The sequence below is a fragment of the Magallana gigas genome, chromosome 7 (assembly GCF_963853765.1).
Source record: "Magallana gigas chromosome 7, xbMagGiga1.1, whole genome shotgun sequence".
Classification (NCBI taxonomy): Eukaryota; Metazoa; Mollusca; class Bivalvia; order Ostreida; family Ostreidae; genus Magallana; species Magallana gigas.
In genome coordinates this window covers 51,184,680-51,204,458 of record NC_088859.1, presented here as the reverse complement: position 1 = coordinate 51,204,458, position 19,779 = coordinate 51,184,680, and the positions used below count along the sequence as shown (strand labels likewise).

At 38.2% G+C, this 19,779-nt stretch overlaps 1 protein-coding gene across 1 annotated transcript; it reads right to left on the bottom strand.

The window, feature by feature from the left end:
- Nucleotides 1-1,985: 1,985 nt before the first annotated feature.
- On the bottom strand, nucleotides 1,986-14,134 carry LOC105333578 (F-box and WD repeat domain containing protein 10B). Its single transcript, XM_011436624.4, has 10 exons — nucleotides 13,848-14,134; nucleotides 12,533-13,221; nucleotides 8,954-9,399; nucleotides 7,405-7,640; nucleotides 6,813-7,016; nucleotides 6,594-6,715; nucleotides 5,148-5,296; nucleotides 4,836-4,978; nucleotides 4,582-4,740; nucleotides 1,986-4,408 (listed from the first exon to the last, which is right to left on the bottom strand). The coding sequence occupies exons 2-10, from the start codon at nucleotides 13,125-13,127 to the stop codon at nucleotides 2,719-2,721; spliced, it is 3,744 nt and encodes a 1,247-aa protein (XP_011434926.3). The 5' UTR covers nucleotides 13,128-13,221; nucleotides 13,848-14,134; the 3' UTR covers nucleotides 1,986-2,718.
- Nucleotides 14,135-19,779: the final 5,645 nt, after the last annotated feature.

Sequence of the window (19,779 nt, the reverse complement as noted above, 5' to 3'; positions counted from 1 at the left end):
TAAGAAGTTACGGCATCATTTTATCTTTTTTTCATTTGTTCGTCCTGTGTTCGAACTTGCAGGCATTCATTGATTATCTTCTTCTTATAAAATTAATATAAATTCAACCGTCGGAAACCTTTAAAATCTTAGAACTGATTTTAAATGACATGTGATAAATTTAGAGGACGAATTTACGTCATCTAGTTTTGAACAATATAGCTGAAAACTTTCAATTCACAGGTTGACTTATCTTTGTGATATTTAACAAGACGTTAATTTATGTCGCGGCGATAGAACATATATTCTAACATTTTGATAAATGATATCCCTTCAATTCTAAAATTATACTTTTAAAATAATACTTTTAATTTGTATTAAAATTGTTATAATTAAATTATGTTGATGCCTCATTTTCTACAATACTGCGCCCATTGTGAGAATGGGAGAAGCGCGATGCATTATGTCCTTTGAAAATCAGTACAAAGATTTTAAAAATAAAGATTTCCTTTACGTTTGACTTTATATCAATTTGTATAAGGTTTAATCTGATTCATTTACATCTTTATATCAAAGTACTGAAGTACTGACGGGAGTTGATTTTATCGATTATTTATTCAAAATCAACGATATTATTTTGCATGCATGGCAAGTAAATTCCTATAAGTATGTGAATTACGCACATTTTTTATAATATGAATTCTCCAACAGGAATTTCGTGAAAATATCAATCATGTGTAATATTCAAAGAATTTGTCCATCAAACTACTTATCAGTGATCGAAATAGTTATGAGAAATTGTATGGATCCAAGCAAAATTGAACTCTAGTCTCGTTCAACCAGACTCAGCTGTATCCGTTAATCTCCGACAAGCAAGAGAGACTCTCTGCTTGTCGGAGATTTACGGAGACAGCCGAGCGTCTGGTTGAACGAGACTATATTGAACTCTGGCGTAGGAATACATAAATTGTACGACTTCAAAAGTTATCTTAATTGTTCGTACCATTTATCTATTTATAAGGTATCTATAAATTTATCCCATTTATCATAAATTAGTTTCCTTGAAAAACGATGCTTAAGAACTCATTACATCGAATTTATTGATTAGAACTAAATGTTGACAGCGGTGTTGATTTGTGCTTAGGCCCAAACACTTTCACTTTCGTGCATAGGAGAGTTGATTAAAATCAACTCCCAATAATAAGATTATTTTGTTTTATTTAAAATTAATGTTTGTTTTCAGTCATTGTTCTTCAGGTCGAGGGGTCCTCGTATAAATATTTATATTTAAGTTTCGCGTTCATTCGCGAAAATTTTTTTTATGAAGGCATTTAAAGCAATATGAGCTGCATTTTTCATGTTGAATTTTTTTTTTACTAAAATGTTCTTTCCTACTAAAATGACAAAAATATCACGGTTTTTCAATTTCTGTTAGCCATATTTTTGTGGAAAAGGCCGTTAAGAAGCCTTATTTGGAGCGAAACTGAATTATTGTTGTCCTGTACAAAAATTGCAGCTATATATTCCTTAGAAGAAAAATATTTCCTTTGACAAAAATTTATGATTTTTTTCAAATCTTAATTATCATAAAAGTTTAAGTTATATACAGACTTATCATTCTAGCAGGATTTTGCAACAAAATAAAATTCTAAAAAATACAGCTCATATTGCTTTAAGAAATATTTCGATATTAAAGACTTCTTGGGCGAATGTAACAACATTGTTTACAGTTTATCCAATGTTCTTTATGTTAAAATTGTAAAATTTAATACCCGGTAACCTTTATCAGTGAAGAAAAAAACTGCGGAAGATGACTTTCAGACGGAACATACCAAATGTAGGGTGCAATTCTGTAGTAAAATAAAATGAAATTATTGTTCGTCGGATAATTGCGGCAGTTGATGACTGCATGAATTATGTTATAAATCTTGGTCCTTTACTTAGAATTTACTGAAAGTCAATTACATAATATAACCGGCATTTTAATAATGGATCATCAAAATGAATAACACATATCCAGATGGACCAAAGTAACACCGGTTATAGCGACACCTGGTGTCTGGTTTGAAGCATTTATTAGTATAAAACAATGTAAATAATACTATTGACATATCACAGTTGTACGGAATGTTACAAAAATAATGTAGACAAATCCAAAGCTTTATCATCAGAAGGCACACGATGTTCGTCCGTCTGTCTGACCGAGCACAGACTGAGCGGGTTCTACTTGTGTCTAGGCGCCGACTCGGCTTCATGTGTACTTACTGTATCAGTAAAAAAAAATAGAGCATGGATGCCAACATACACAGTGTATTACGACTTTGAAGCTCTCCAGACATCCTTTAAATGCTAGCAATAATCACACAGGTCAACATCATCATATTTACCTCATTAATAACATCGTCATACAATCGCACTTTCAAAATAAATTAATTTTTGCAGTCTATGGACAAGTGCTCCTTTCTCCCTAGTCAAATGCAGCTACAGAAATCTTGGATTTCCTCCAACATTAAAACAACTTGTGTACAAAAAATACGAAAAAAAGGTCAACAAGGTAATAATACTTATCAAGGGCAAAAACATTCGTGTATCATATCTTGTAAATTCACAACCTACTTGATAACCCTGTTCAATAAAGGACTTGGCAATGAGAAATGGAGAGTTTCTGTGCACTTTATTGTTCTGATTGGCTGTCTCACAACCTGTACAATGATTATGACGTCACAGTGGCAGGTGAAGTCACCTGTTTGGTTTGGTGCCGTGTACAGTGTTTGGTCTCGCGGATCCTGGCGCGGCACCAGATCGTTGGTTCGGAATGACGGTGCTAGGCCTGGAGGCAGCTTTAGCTAACCACGCGGCTCGCTTCTTCTTCTCCATCAGTTCCTCGTCTCTCTGCTGTTTCTCAATGTACATAGTTTCGATGTTACTTATGAATTCCTTCTCCTGTTCATAGGTCCGCAGCTCAAACTTGACGTGGCTCCGCATTGGGTCGTTATACTGACTGACCTTACCGATGGCTGTGTCGCTCGCAGATCTCAGCATCGTCTCCGACTTGGCGCGCCGTTTTTCTTGAATTAGGGCGCTTAGTTTCTCTTTCATGTCCTTGGGATACATTTTCATTGGCACTAAATTTACATCGTGCATAGATGACGATATTCCCATGGGTTGTTTCTTTTGCGGGGGGATGACTCCCGGAAGAGCTGAGGCGATCGTTGACGGGACGTCGCTAATTGCGGTATCCGGTCGCCGCAGGGTCGGCGCCGTCACCGGACGTCCTGTCGTGTCCTCTTCCCTCTGTTCCTGTCTGTGAGCGGCGGCCGATACGGGGCGGATGGACCGGCCGATTGGAACCGTAGTCTTCACTTTCTTGGGATGAAGACTCATCCTTATCTTAGTCTTGGTGGGCTTTATTTCACACGGCGTGGCATACCGCTCCCTGCCACGCCCAGGCAGTTGCTCCGATTCCTTCGCTTTTGACGATTTAAGAGATTTAAAGGACTTGGTGTCAGAAAACTCAGATATCGTCTCCACCTCCTCAGTCTTATGCTTGAACTTATCTATTCCCAGTTCGTCCACGGGCACCTTGGTCCTGGGATCGATCTTACTAGGGGAGGACGACGGACGCTTGAATCCATCCAGTCCGGACACCATGGCGCGCACGTTCTTTTTTGTGTTTGTTGCGGTTTCGGAACTTTGCATTGAACTCTGTATTGCGTTTACTGTGAGATAAATAAAATCGGGAGGCACTATACTTTCGGCTTTCATTCTCATCTGCGACCGCAGCAAAGCCTTGGTCTCTGAGAGAGAAATGTCTTTTGTTTTGGGGAAGACGGATTGGTCGAATGCCCACGATACTCTTCTCTTTAGCGACATTGGTTCATGCACGTCATCGTCGTCGTCATCGTAATGTTTACATAACGGGTCCGCTATCACAACGCTGGGCTGGGAGGTCGCCGATTTGAAGGTGCTGGGGCGCGGGGCTTTAGGGGGTTTGGTTGGAAAGGACCTGGAGGAAGATATCGTGTGTTTGTCGGAGCTCGGTCTGTGCTCCATGGCGGTAGGAGATGGGCCACTCTCGTAGCCCGACTCCGGAGCAGCACTCTGAATAAGCCGCGCACTCTCCAGACTCTTCTGACTGAGGCATTTAGCGCTGTGTGGGATCTGCTTGGCGTACAGATTCATCTGTAGAATGTTGGGCGGCTTGCGGCTCTTCTTCTTGGGATCGTGGTGGATGATTTTGGTATTACTGGCGCCTGCGCGTTTCATCCTCTGTGCGCGGATGTAGGGGTAGGGCTGAGGGCGTATAGGAGCATCCGAGTAGGAGCTGTATTTGACGGCCGACGGAATCTTGTCGTTCTCCAGTGTGTAGTCCCATTCCACATTTTCAAACCTCAGTTCTATGAGATTCTTGCTTGTATTTAGTGTAATTCTAGAATTGAAAATAAAGAGAATGTGGTCACCCGCGCAACTCAATGCAGGCTATCAACCATAAAACAATTTAAGAAAAATAGTTGAACCGGTAGATTACTGATGGTCTTAGCATGGTTTTTTGATGAGATTTAGTATTCACGTGACTTCATCAAAAAACGATATAACGGGTACCTGTCATCTATGGCGATGATCGACTGAATGGGATCACTGGCGCTGTTTCCACGCATGATCCGGCAGCACTGTCCGGTGATCATGTTCCAGATCCGGAGGCGTCCATCAGCTGATCCGGTAATGACTCGTAAATATTGAAATTCCAGGCACAGGACCGATCTATAAATAATGAATGTAAACGTCACAGTGACGTCATCAAATAAAGTAGCTATATAAGAAGACACGCGTTCGATGGGGGCGATGGCTGTACTCACTTTGGATGTCTAAGTGCGTTGAGACAGCGAGCGTACTCCCCCTGGGCGCTCCACACCAGGGCGTACCCGTCCTTGCTTCCGGTTATGATGTGCCAGCGGTCAAATTTGATCGAAGTGATTTGACCGTGATGTCTTGCCAGCACCTAAAAGACACGTTCGGGGTTTTATTCTGGCGAGATTATCTCAAACACTTACCTCACAAATGTGATGTGTTAATTTTATACAAAATATGTTTATCAACCAATTGCTCTAAATACATGTAGTACTACATGTATGTCATTATGGACCGGTACTCTCACCCCCGATGCCTACCTTGACAAGGTCCCCTGACTTGATGTCCCACACTTTAACCTTGCCCTGCTCACAGCCCGTGATACACAGTTCATGGCTGATGGCGACCGCCCACACCGGCGCCTTGTGTTTGAACGTCCTCTGGCACTTGCCCGTCTGCATGTTCCATACTAAAAATAGATTAGTGGGTTCGCTGTATATACCGGTACACAGTGGGGAGATAAAAGTGTGCATGTAATACAATACAGGGAAATAATTGTCACTTTATTGTGGTCAAAACCCGGAATTCATAGCAGGTAGATGATCACGTCACTACCAGAATATCGGATCTAGCCAGTTTGAATGAAGATTTTAAAGCAAAACAAACGTATGAGCATAGACAATAGTTAAAAAAAAAAGAAGGTCAAATCATTAGCGCTTAATACCCCGGTAAAACTTTGCAAACCTTAATTAAGATACTCGTTAAAATCATTCAATTATTTTATTAATTGTCGTTAATGCTGGTATGAACCACAAACAGCAATTTAAAGACATTCATCGTATCTATGACCCAGGTTATGTTTTTTCTGCTACCTTCAAAGTAGCAAGAATTACCAGAGAAATGGTGTTGTTTAAAGCTACAGGTGGATAAGTGTGTTCGTATAAATAAAAATCGACAAAAATATAACGTATCCTAATTCTTTATGTTACTCCATGCAGTGGAAACTTCACCGAAAAAATACACACTGTGAATAACAAATGAATTGTTTTGCCAACAAGAATAAACACCTGTTTAGTGATTTGCGGAATGTTCTTATGAAGAAATGCGACGTATTTATTTAGGCCTGTCCAAATAATCCAAGGTTTGAGGAGTAGGAGAGCTTTACAAAACTAAATACAGTGATATGCTGAACAGTAAATATGTCAGATGAATTTGTTTTGACTTTGAACTCGAATGATGAAGTTTTACATGTAAATACATGATTCAGGGCATTGGCCAAATTAGCTCCGGATAGAAAACTTAATGCATCATATACCAAACAAATTCATTCTCCGAGTAAACGCGCCAAACTTGCAAATCAACGTGCGCACGAATTTGGAATGAATGTTTAAAGAATGAGGTGATTATTTGCTTTCACACTTCAGTGTAGAGATTAAACACACGATCAGGGCCGCGGTATCGTTCCTCGAGTATAAATCCAAATATTGACAGGGAGCGGACAATCCGAAACGGAATATATACTTTCCTATACCGAACTTATTGACAGCTAATAGAAGTAATAATTAAAGTTTTTCAACTATATTGAAATTCTAGTCCAGACAAATGTTGACCCATGGAATTAATTAAATGGTCCTAATTTTTCATCTAGTGGATTTTATTTAGTGTTTATTGATATTCAGCATTAACTTAATATTCCGTTATGGCTCGTAATATAAAATGCAGGCATCAATTTCAGATCAAGCTAAACTACTTAGAGATAACCATACTTTTGCAGGAGTTATCCTTTGACCCTGAGGCGAGGTAGTCATCCAGGACCAGAATGGAGAGGATCGTGTCCCGGTGTCCCCGGAAAATCCGCTTACAGGTGCCCGTCTCCGCGCTCCACATCCTGGGGGTGCAAACAAATCAGATGGTCAGTGAACGAAGTCCAAACAGTCCACTGATGTACCGTGGTGTTACGTACATAAAACAACTAAAGAACCCACCTGATGCTGGTGTCATAACTCCCACTCAGGACGATTCCGCGGTCCGTGCAAATATGAACGCATCGGATACTTCCGGCGTGACCAGAAATGACAAGAGGCAAGTCGTTGCCGCTGTCCCGGTCTATGAACCGGATCTTCCGGTCCTTGGATCCGATGGAGATGTTCTGTCCTCCGTCAGTGTGTATTACTCGGTGATGATCCTCACTGTAAAGATTTGGGGAAACAACATGTATTTATTGAAAGCGTATAATCTTCTGTAAATACACTTTAAAGACTTTCCAGAATAAACAAACTGATTTATGCATCACAATTGTAATTCTATATTTTCTTTTTTATAATCAGAAACCCAGTCGCATACTGTGAGTGATGCCATCAACTTTTAATATACCTATCTTCCGCCCTCGATTTTCATGACCCATCTTTAATTTCACGATGTGCAGTTAAGGGTGAAACTTCTCCTCGGCAGTGTTAGTATGACACTTGATCTACCAGTACTCCCTTTCTATTCACTACTATGCCGTTACCAACACAGTGATACTCTTACAATCCCTATTCACTAACCCAACTAACGTAATCTATCCCATCTACTTACGTCATTGACAGCACCATGACGTTGTAAGTGCCGCAGTAGACATTCCTCTCCTCCATAATGACGTTACGTGTGGAGACCCCGCTGTAGGCGTTACTGAAGTTTACTTCCTGTAGATAGGTGGGGCTAATCACCTCCTCGTCCGTGGTGATCACCGTCCGTGTCCCCGGAAACAGGTTAGGGACCGGAACATCGATGTCCTTGGCGTACTGATGGTTCACGCCCTGGGCCGCCGCCCCCTGGAAAAAGAGCGGTCAAATTGTCAGAGTTATCAAAATCATGGAAATATAGCGGTCGCACTGACAGAACTATCAAATTACTGGATTTGATTCATTTTTTGAGAATGGTAATATTACTTGTCTCTGCAGTTAAAATAAAAGGAAGTATACCGGACACAATATCCACTTTATTTTATATCAGTACACTAAATTTTTAAAGACATGTAAAGACCCCCCCCCCCCCCCCACCCCTGGGAAGTTTGAAGAAAAGAAAGGAATAAGAATACGTAGTATCATCAGATGATTTGACAAGAGCGAACCACAATTCCTAAAGATGAGAACAGGCGGCTTTATTTGTATTTTTTCCGTCTTCAAAGCTGATGTACAGCTTGAATCCTAATCCCTAATCCAGTGTCTGTCGGTTCATGGTGCTAGGTTTCCCGTGAAAACAATGGACTCATCAACGCAGGGTTATCAATATCACCACTATACATTTTTAATTCCTTTGTCTCCAGATTTTATTTTTTTTAAATCAATTGTTTGAAGTTCTTAATAAAGCCGTGCTGTCGCTCTCTGCCTCGCTAATACATCAATAAGATAAATCATCGTTTTGATGAGTTTTTATTGAATTATTTCCCTCCTAAAATATAGACCTTATGTCGGCGTAGTCAGGTGACAAACTTGCGCAAAGAATTGACTGATACATAAGTGATGAACTTAATTAATGAAGTTTTATCTACAACACATTACTTTGAACATCAAAACCGAGACATTCATGCTCGATTATCGCAAAAACGAGCAACAAAATGCAGCACGAAGGTGCGACATGCAATAACGTGTGCATACATGCAAATAAGAAAGATGAAACAACAGGTGACGTAATAATAATATAGGCCGTGGGTGCAGACCCACAACATATTGACGACAGAGGGGTCACCTGGACAGCTCCACCGTCAGGTCAACAGGGCACCTGTTCGTATCAGAAATAGAACCATGGAAACCAGTCAAAAACGGTACAAAGAACAAACTCATTAAATGCATAGGCTCTTACTGAGACAGCCGTCGTTAGCTGAAATGGAGATCGGGAGAATCGTCACTCCTCGCTGAGCATCTAACCATTGGGGTTTGCCTCTTTTTTTTAAATTCATATTTAGAAACTTATTAATATCTAAACCATAACACCTTTATCATGTAAAATTGTTTCTTGTCTCCGTAACATATAACTCTAAAAGTGTTCTAAGAAATCTGATAAGATATTTACCAGTACCAATTCTCATGCCTTTAACACTGACCCGGTACCCGTGTATTACGGTTGTATTACATCTGAATCTCACCTGCATTAGCATAACATCTTCCTCCAAGAGCTGGTTGATCCGCTCCTCGTCATGAACTTCCAGCACAAGAGCCCTCCAGTTCTGACTGACCAACAGGGCGTGGCTAAGTGACGTTTTGTCCAGTAACTTGAGAATATACTTGGCCAGATGCACGGGCAGACATCGAATGAAGTCTTTGTGACGTGCGACCCCCGAGAAAGCCTTGGAAGACGTGGGAATGACCATGCAGGCGGGGTCAACAGACGACAGCTCGGATTCGCTCTCGGTTCCGCTGTCGTCATTTTCGATGACGTCATCAAGGAAGAGTTTGTTGCCGGTGATTGGGTGGGTTGTGGGCTTGCTGTAGTGTGGAGACACCATGGAGTGGATGTGGATGTCTGCGTGCTCCTCGCTGTGGAAGGAATACTCTGTGTCTGGGATCGACGCCGACTCCACATAGTCTGCCTCTGAAAGTAGACATCAGCAATCATAATTATGCTTTGTATGAGACTTATTGTTTATATGACTCTTAGAAAACAATAATGATGCAAGCATGTCTGAAAACAACTGATAAATATATTGACTACAGTGAGCAAAGCCTTATTTAATGCCCTAATTCATAACTGTATTTTATTTAAATAAAAAAAAAAATCTTGACCGATAGTAACCGGGAACATATATTTCGTTTCCTCTGCATTTGATCCAACAGTACACTATATGGGCTTATTGATTGTCAAAGTGGGCATGGTGAACACCGAATGTAGCCGAGTTTATCGCACTACTGTCCTCAGGCGCAGTGGGATTTTTGGCTTACTCAGGGTCCTCCAAGAGTAAAATGAATACTGTATACTTTTATGACATCCCTAAGACTACATAATGCCTTTTACGACATCGCTAAGACTACATGAGGATTTTTACGACAACCATCGATCAATTGAAGTGTTTATCTGAAAAATGTCCTTCTGAACGCAACATGTTAGTAAATCAAGACTGTATTAGGCCTGGATCTACTACATATTGGTAGCCCAGGACTCGCTGTGTGTTTTGCAACATCCGGTTTGTTTTGGAGAGCGCCACCAAATCACAAATTTTGAATTAAATGCCGCGTAGGTCTGCTGCCGTACAATCAAACAGTCGTAAAAGCAAAACGGGGCATTATTTGCGAATAGTGTTTAGACGTTTTGCAATAAACCTGGATCGATTATAACTCTGGAATGTCATTTAAATGCTATTGTTCGCGCTTATTTTGAGAAATTGACCAATTTTCCAAGAGTTTTCAAAATACAATGACAATTATACCCCATGGTTTTTAATTAAGGCAACTTTTGATGTCCGTTGGCATCATGAATGTTAATGTTGAGTATTCGCCATAAAACACAAACCAAACATACTTTTCTCATTAAACGCATAAATATATTTTCATTTTAAATAAGTTTCCTCAAATCAAAAAGCATTGCATTGGGCAGTAGGGACAATGTAATACCAGTGCTCAATTTTCCTATCTTGGCCCATTATTTTTAATTTTTAGCTACTCCAATTATCCGGCAAAGTTGACATTACAGTTTATACCTTTATGAATTGTCATGGCTCTATACACAATGATTTTGGAGATATTGTGTCAAAACTTTGGCACAAGTGCTTCTTGCGCAGTGAGGTGGTTAGATCTAATTTGTGATGTCTTTAAATGTCATATTTTGATCAGATAACTCTGCAGAAGTGCGCTCCGCGCGTTGTCGCCTGCTTTGGGACAAAACCATCTTCAGTCCAGGGTCACGTGACTGAGTCCGCGGGAGATTCCGGCTTTTGAGCGTCCGTCGTCGCAGCAGACATGCGTCAGAGTTTTGGCAGATTGTTGAAGTCGGTAATCAGTCGCCGACATGGTTTCAATCTTGACGACATGTTTTAGGGAGCATTGATGATTATTAGTCCATTGATTTAAACGTTGGCACTTACTTAGACGTGCATAGTATAAACCCAAGGATTTCTGTACACCGCCAATGCACAATGCATGCAGAGTTCTAAAATAACCTGCATTGTTAATCTTCTGAACTGAATAAGGCGATTAAAGGGATTAATATCACTAAATAAAATTTAATTATGCACTTTATATCTCAGTATAAACGGAATTAACTCTGTGTATATCCTACGGTCCCGCACTCCCTGGGTTTGTGCTGACTTTGCTCTTTGTCTATCGTTTGACTCTTGTTAGAATTAACGGGAGGGGTGTATGAAGTTGGTTTGTTTGTGTACAGAATATAGAGGGATGCTAGTCATATTCACGTAATAATTCTAGTCGATTTATATGAAAGACGTTATACAATGAGGGAATACAGCAATAAAGACATTGGCGTTCCTTTAATCAGTTTTTCGCCCCAATTTCTATCTAGATTCTGAAAATCAAACGGATTCTATATTCCATAGAAAGTGGTAGGCCTATCTATTGTCAATGGTCCTGCAATTATTGTCAGCTCTCAGATTACCCTGGGATAAGTAAGATTAAGTCTTAATATTAAAATCCACACCGACGTATTAAATCAAATTTACAGACGTTTGAATTAAGTGTCTTATCAGGCTGAAAAGCTCTGCCCTGCCAGTTATTGTACAGACTGAGCCGGCTGCTTGATCCTGAGCCCCGTGTCTTTATCCAGTCCTTTGTACGATAATCCCCCATATTGTCCCCATCTTTACAGGTTCACTGCCTATACCGTTACCTTAAACTGTTACCTTACAACCCTAAAATCACCTGTACTATGACTGTCTAACACTGCCCACAAGATGCCAGTGAATCTACAATTCATCACACCAGAGGAGAAAGGGCCTAATGGGCAGTGTGTGTGTGTTGGGCCACTAATAGATAGATATTTACTTTAATTTAATCAGAGGCCTGGAATCCCCTCCATTCTTCTGACAATTCAAATAAAGTAAAATAATATGACACTAGGATCAACTCAACTGATAACACTAAGTTGACACTTTTTTGGACTGTATACCATATACAGTACACACATATTGACAGTATTCTAACTGTAAAGAGACCTTTTAAAAAAGGAATGCCACTGCATTATTTGAATGAATTGAAAAATTGAAAAGAAAAAATCACTTGGCTTTATAGTTCTATAAATTTTCAATGGAAAAGAACCAATCATAATGAAATATTTTATGGAATTGAAATCTGGAATGTTGAAAAAAGGTACATTTTCATTTTAATAACTTGAAAAAGTTTCGTATTCTACAATCTACATCTAATTATTTTGTGCAAAGGCATAAAAATATTAGATATTTGGGGAAAATGGAAAAATCTAATACATGTATTTAGGATCAGAAAAGTATCATGTTGAAGTTAAAATTATATTAAATATTTCAACAAAAAATTAACAATGAAAAACTATTTGAAAAAAAGGATTTGAATTTGAGGTCCTAATGGAATTGTGCAAGAGCATAAACTACAAAAATTTTTTTTTAGGCAATATTCATGTGCATTTAGTTTTTTCTCAGATTTTTCAAGTTACCAAAATCCCTATTGTGGTATCATTAATTGTGTCTAGACACATAAGTATCTACTGAGTATAATTTCTCAGAGTTAGTCTGTAAATTTCTTACCTGCAGCTATTGACGTGGCTTTCTCCTCGGTGATGAGGAGGGTCCGGGCCTGTGAACTCAGGGTGTGAAGCAGGGAGCTGTCACAAAGCTGAAGCAGAGACAGGGCAAAGTTAGCCTTGGTCCAGTACATGGCCTTCTGGAACCACATCCAGGTTCCCGTGATAAATCGCTCCACTTCCATCAAATCCATGGCGCGGTCCGAACTAAATGTGGTCATGTCCGTGTCCAGACTCGGGGCCGCACGACTGCGGGAGTAGGTGAAGTCCTTACAGGACAGTGGCTGTAGCAGACTGACCATCTGGTGTAACAGGTCCACGCTGTGGAAGCGACGCATCAGACCCAGCATAAACCGCTTCCTAGAATGGTCACCCATCTTGGGGAAGAACTCCTTGGCATTCTTCATGCGGTCACTCAGGAGACAGGTCTCACACTCCCCACAACTAATGGCCTGCTGGCTGCTAGCACAGCGCAGACTTGGGGCCTTCCCAATGTTAAACTCAAACACCTCCAGGCTGGCGCTGGGGTGCTTCATGCTGTTGTTGACCAGATTTGGCAAACTGTCCATCCCTGAGTTAAGGTTGCAGACCTCTAGCATGGTGGTCTCCTCTCCCGTCAGTGAAGTTCTGATCTCTGATAACCTACAAACCCCGCACCAATCAATGGGAGCCGGCGCTCATTCAGCATGTTATCTAAAAAAAATAGTAATCAATAGATAGTCTTTATGATATTGTCACATTTTTTTGTTAGTAAGATAATTAGGATTAAATGGATAATTTCATTGATTGTGATAATGGCTAATGAACAGATCATTTGTAAAAAGTAGCAGACATAATATTGTAGAATATCACGTGCAACATAGATGAAAAGTAATTAAAACATGATTTAGAATTAATCATGAAGTGCTTTGTAAATTTGAAGAATTTCAAAAAATAGTTGCAAGTTTAAATTAACAGAAAGAAAAACAGCTAGTACATGTATGTTTTCAGACTTTATGTACTTGATATTATAATTATATAGATGGTCTTAATTTTATCATATCTATATGCATGTATAAACTTATTTAATTAAATAATTTATAAAATAAACACATACGCCAACTCTTTATATGAAAGGGTTAATTCCTCTTTAATTTATTTTTTTACATAAAATACTACAATGTTTAATGACAAGCACTTTGGTACAACAATTGGTGCATGGTAACATACATGTATATTCTGGGACTGCAGGTGGGTTGAACGTGCACACACGGGGTTATCTATACGAACTACTGAAGGAAGGAAAAATACTTGAGCTTGTTACAGAAGTTAAGCCTCACCTGTGTGATGTTTACATCGGAAAATCCAGAAGCGTGAAAACGCGACACAAATAACTTGTTCCACAGTTGATCGGAAGTTTGAGAAGTTTGGTTAGCACTCACAAAGTACTAAAAGTAATAAATCATGAACTAAGACCGACTTGACAGTGACAAGGTCGTAATATCTTTGACAAACACTTGGCCAGGACACGCTTATTAATAATCAGTCATGATATATGGGTAAATGCCGGCGATTCAGAGACCCAATCAATCGTCTACATCCCCAAGGTGACGAAAATGTGTTTACAGTACAAACAGAGCTAGCAATATCCACCTCTTCGAATTGTGAAATCCAAACATCGCATTTAGTGTAACAAATAGCTTTTTATATTGAATAAACTGTTCGTAAATTTATCAGCATGGGCAAATATATTTTAAATCTACATCATAAACCAATAATATACTATTTTTGGATAATTTATTTTCGCATAAAGTCGGTGCGCGGATCTAAAACTATACACAAGGAATCAAGGATCCTAAACGGAGATCCAGGCACGTAGCATAGGGGGGGGGGGGGGGGGGGGGGCTGCCCCCACCCCCTCCACTTTTTCTCGCAGCAACCAATCTTCTTAAATTTGATATTAAATGAATCAATTATCATACAGTTGCCCCCCCCCCCCCATTTTTGAGTATCTAATATATTTGGAAATGAGCGATATTGAAGTTAAAGATATACGCCAGCCCCCGACCACCACGGATTAGAATTTTAAAGATTAATTCGGAAATTTTTTCTGCTTGTGAAATTTTTTGGATGAGTTTGCCACCCCCCCCCTTTCAAAAACGATCCTACATGCCTGCTGAACGGTGCCTTTGCATAATCATCCAGACTTAATTTAATCAAAACATTATTTTACTATGTAAACATATATGAATGTGATGCATGCACTTATTACAAGATCTGATTTATTTTGAGTAATGTTCTACAACTGATATATGGGCCTAATGTCCTCTTTCTATATATTTTTTAAAATGTCAATTCTCCTCACCAATTCAATTTGCATCACACGAAAGTGGAAAAACTGATACGTTTTGATTGACTTTGATTCATATAAATATATTTACATGTAAAACAGGAATCTAGCAAGTATTCTCTCTCCAAGCTTCTTTTTAAACTTCAATCCAATTGCTTTCATACATTAATATCAAAAACGGCAAAATCGATTGACTATTTTAAAATTTGTTTCCATCAATTTGTCCGCTCAAGAATTTACGCATTCCATGAACGTTTAAAATGAAAAAATGCATTCCAGTCGATGCATATGGATAATTTACATTCCCTAATGCCAACAGTGGGTAAACTAAAACTCGACATCATAATCGAGAAAAAAATTAACTAGTTTAATAGACACTTTAAAGATAAAAGAGTTACGACCCTTTATCATGTGTAACAGCTGCAACACCTGGCTTGGATAATTTATATCCAACATGGATCCATGCATGCTGGGGAAAAGAAAATTGAAAATCATGAAGCAAAATGGAAGGATGCAATCTGTCTATGCAATAGACAAATGTCTATGTAATTAACATTTTCTGATGCCAACAGTGGGATTATGAGAAGTTATGACTAAAACTTCACACCATTATCAAGTAGAAATTTACCAAATTAGAACATTATTTGAAAGAGGTACATCCCAACATGGATCCAATAGTTTCACACACGTAGGTTGCAACGACCCGTTAAGTTACAAGGAGCACCCCCCAACTTTCTTGCCCCTACACGTGCATCCAAGGGCCTTGGATAACTCAGTGGTGCATCCGACTAAATTCAATTCTTGTTTCATTTTACTAGCGTCTACACTTATTTTCAATGGCTCAACTATTTCGTAATGTAGATTACTGAATTCCACGGCGAACCGTACGCGCATGTAACAATTCGTTGTGTTACCCGTTGCTAAGTGTGTTGCTAACGCTGAGGGTAATAGAACGGATTATCAACTGCGTCTAAACCAATCAGATTTCAGTATTTAACATGAAAGTATAATAATCAAAAATGTTATTATTGCAATTATTTTTAGTATTTCCCAAAAATATAATTTTTCATATTTTCTTACTCTGTTTACAAATCATCTGAAAAAGCTGCTTGATGTTATAAGAAAGTGTATTTTAATAAATGTGACATAAAAAAATTGAATGAAAATCATTGCTAATAAACACAAAAAATATTTTTAATTTTATTTGGTATGAAAGTTCCTCAGGTAAGGGTTATCGTTCCTAAGTCCCAAACACCTTGGGGACTTTTCATTTCTGAGATGAAGAAATTTTCCTAAACATCATAATACATACATATATCATTATAGGCCTATATAAATAGGTATATTTTAATGCAAAACTAAGTCAAATAAATAAAGGGGAAAATTAACTAATAGGATTAATGTGTACCAACCTCAGTCCTGAGAGAGATTCAAAGCCACCCTCCCATACCGGTTTAGAATTTTCTTTCACAGTATTCACTATTCAACCAAAAACTTTTGAAAAGTTAAAATTTTTATTGTCCTCAACGGGATTCGCACTCATGACCTACATGTACAGGTTTGTAGTGAACCCACTGCGCCATGCTGTAAGATGTCGATGATGGAAAAGAAAGTATTCATATAATTATACTTTATTTTTTATTGTTTACTTCGATAAATAATACGACACAACGTGAAGGTGTCACATACCACATTACTTGCAAGTAATGAATTTTCAAATTATGAAATTAACACTATTCATATAACAATTTTTTCAAAAGAGCGCCCCCCCCCCCCCCCCCGATTCGCCTCGGTTTAAATCAGCCAGTACCGGAATTGCATGCTTTCAGATTTACTTTTTTGCGTACTGCGTCATCAAAAAATGGTGTATAGAGCCACCTTAACTCACAGAAGTTACTTTATAGCAAGGAACTACTATCACAGTTTATTCAACAAGATATCTGTGAGCCAGTGCTCACTAGTGATACCCCCGCTCTGATGTGAATATGCAAAATAAGCAAAGTCGACATTTAACAGAAAGCTGGCATCCGATTGGTACAGAAATATATCCCACAATATGGCATGCCTAAACAAATAGTGTGTTAAAATTTCAAGCATCTGCGATAAATAGCTGATGAGAAATCTTTGAGGAAAATTTGTTTGAAAATTTTGGCTAAAATAAACAAAGTAATCATATAACAGGAAGTTGACGTCCGATTGGTACAAAAATATATCCCACGATATGGCATGCCTTAACAAACACTGTGTATAAATATCAAGCATCTGCGATAAATAGCTGCTGAGAAATTTTTGACAAAAATTTGCTAAAAATAAACAAAGTCGTCATTTAACAGGAAGTTGACGTCTGATTGGTACAAAAATATATCCCACGATATGGCATGCCTATACAAATACTGTGTAAAAATTTCAAGCATCTGCGATAAGCAGTTGCTGAGAATTCTTTGACAAAAATTTGTTTGAAAATTTTTGCTAAAAATAAACACAAAGTCATCATTTAACAGGAAGTTGACGTCTGATTGGTACTATATAAATAGTGCCTGTTTGGGAGGGTAACAGTTGAAATTGACACCCCGAGAAAACCATTGTCAACCGACGCGAAGCGGAGGTTGACAATGGTTAATTTTCAAGGGGTGTCAATTTCAACTGTTATCCTCCCAAACAGGCACTATTTATTTTGTTATACTGAATGTCTTTTAAAGCTGCTTGGTCCGATTTTATATCAAATTTTATGCACGCTTTTAAACGATGGCTATGCTTAGTATATGTATAATAATACACATTGCAGTAGTTTTACCCGTCAATTATGCCAAATTTCAATGAAGAAAAATGCGTACAAAATTTGCTAACAAAACAAACGACATTAAAAGGTACCGCGTTATTTCGCCTCATGTTAAATTTTACCCCTGACAACGAGACGGGTTTGGTTGTATTACGAATTTGAAATCGTTTTAAATAAAGGTCGAAATGATCAGACAAACTACATATAGACATGTGTACGTTTTGTTCGCTAATATTTCTGAAGTCTGCTTTCTTTACAATCGATGCACAGCATGCTGGTTGAAAAACCCAATCATTCGGGGAACGAAACCAAGCGGTTTCCTATTTTAAACATTTCCGTGATGCATTTTGGTTTGTTTTTTCGTTTGCCCAAAGAGAAATTATTCTTATTTACTTTGAATATTTCTAACTTTAAAAGGATACTGATTCTGCTGGTGTAAATAGGAGAAAGTCCATAACTTTCTAAGATAAATGATTTGTATTGAAAAAAATTTGATACTGTAATAACAAAAAAATCGGACCAAGCAGCTTTAAGAAAATTTTACTGCTTTTAAATAGGAATAACGTGAATTCTACAGCGAACCGTACGCGCATAATTTTCGTGCATGTAACATTTTCTAATGTTACCCGTTGGTAAGTGCGTTGCTAACGCTGAGGGTATTAGAAAGGATTGTGAACTGCGTCTTAACCAATCAGATTTTAGTATTTAACATGAAAGTATAACAAAAAAATATATCCCACGATATGGCATGCCTATACAAATATTGTGCAAAAATTTCAAGCATCTGCGATAAATAGTTGCTGAGAAATCTTTGAAGAAAATTTGTTCGAAAATTTTGGTTAAATCAAAGGCCGGAACGGCCACAAAGGCGTCGAGCTGACATTTTTTTCTTTTATAAAGAATGATACCAATAATTTGAATTTCTGTACTAATAGTCATATCAAATGATATTAGACTTAGAATAGAAAGTATTTGAATTATGTTTTCTGCTGCTTTAAAAACAAAAATCGGTATATTTTCTTATAAAATAGGTAGTGGTGCTTTTTTAATACAATAACTCATCATAATTGCAAAAATCGAAGAAATTTCAAAGTTCAAAAATAATTTGTTTCTTTCTGCTTCAAACAACTTTCATAGTTTCATAATTTGAATACATTAACAGTGTGTCCCTAATTATAATAATAAAACATACATTTGTTTATTTCAATTCCCGTTTGAAACAAGATTTCCTATGGTATGGTTGTTTACAAACAAATCCACAACACGTGCTATCTATAATGCTCGACCAAACTAACTGCATTATCGAGTTTACTTTTTGCAACGAAATTACTAGATACGTTTATCGCTTACATTAATTTTGGAGACCGTGCCCGATAACAAATAAATTTACATCTAAAATGTTATTTCTATCGGGCACGGTCTCCAATTAAAGTGTAAGCGATAAACTAAAATAATATATAGTGAATCTTTACACTTAGGCCTGATTGTATTCATCCGCCATTTCTTGATTAAGCAAATTTATTCTTATGCAACGAGTTGTCAATCACCAGGGAGGCAAAGTTGGGTTTTTTGTACACAATTTAGTTGAATAAATGGAAAAAAAATCTTGTACTACGTTTAATACTTTTAGGAACTTATTTCTTATGCGCATTTAAGAGGCGGTGCAGCGCGTGAATTTTTGGACGATTGCCAATCCAGACGATCGCTAGAAGGCTGCCGAGCATTAGCTCGACGCCTTAAAAATAAGCAAAGTCGTCATTTAATAGGAAGTTGACGTCCGATTGGTACAAAAAAATATCCCACGATATGGCATGCCTTAACAAACACTGTAAAAATTTCAAGCATCTGCGATAAATAGTTGCCGAGACAAATGCGACAGAAATTGTTGTTACGGACGAACAGACAGACACACAAGGGTAAAACAGTATACCCCCTCTCTTTCGAAGCGGGGGTATAAAAAACTTCAGTTAGCGCCAGTTATACCTTAGGCGAAAAATTTTTTTAAATTGGATTACGGATTATTTATTTAAAAAAATGGGTCGGTAGGTCGAAAAAAAAAAACCTGGCAAACACGATACGTGGGTTCTTTCACTTTCAAGAACTTCTGACACCGCTTGCCCCACAGTATGTGTGGGACAACACT

Excerpts from the sequence above, each read along its gene's own strand:
- LOC105333578 (XM_011436624.4), bottom strand. The coding sequence starts at position 13,127 with ATGCTAGAGGTCTGCAACCTTAACTCAGGGATGGACAGTTTGCCAAAT. Across the intron at positions 7,017-7,404 it reads GTCATGGTGCTGTCAATGAC|TGAGGATCATCACCGAGTAA; the intron begins GTAAGTAGATGG and ends AAATCTTTACAG. Across the intron at positions 6,716-6,812 it reads AGTTATGACACCAGCATCAG|GATGTGGAGCGCGGAGACGG; the intron begins GTGGGTTCTTTA and ends TTGCACCCCCAG.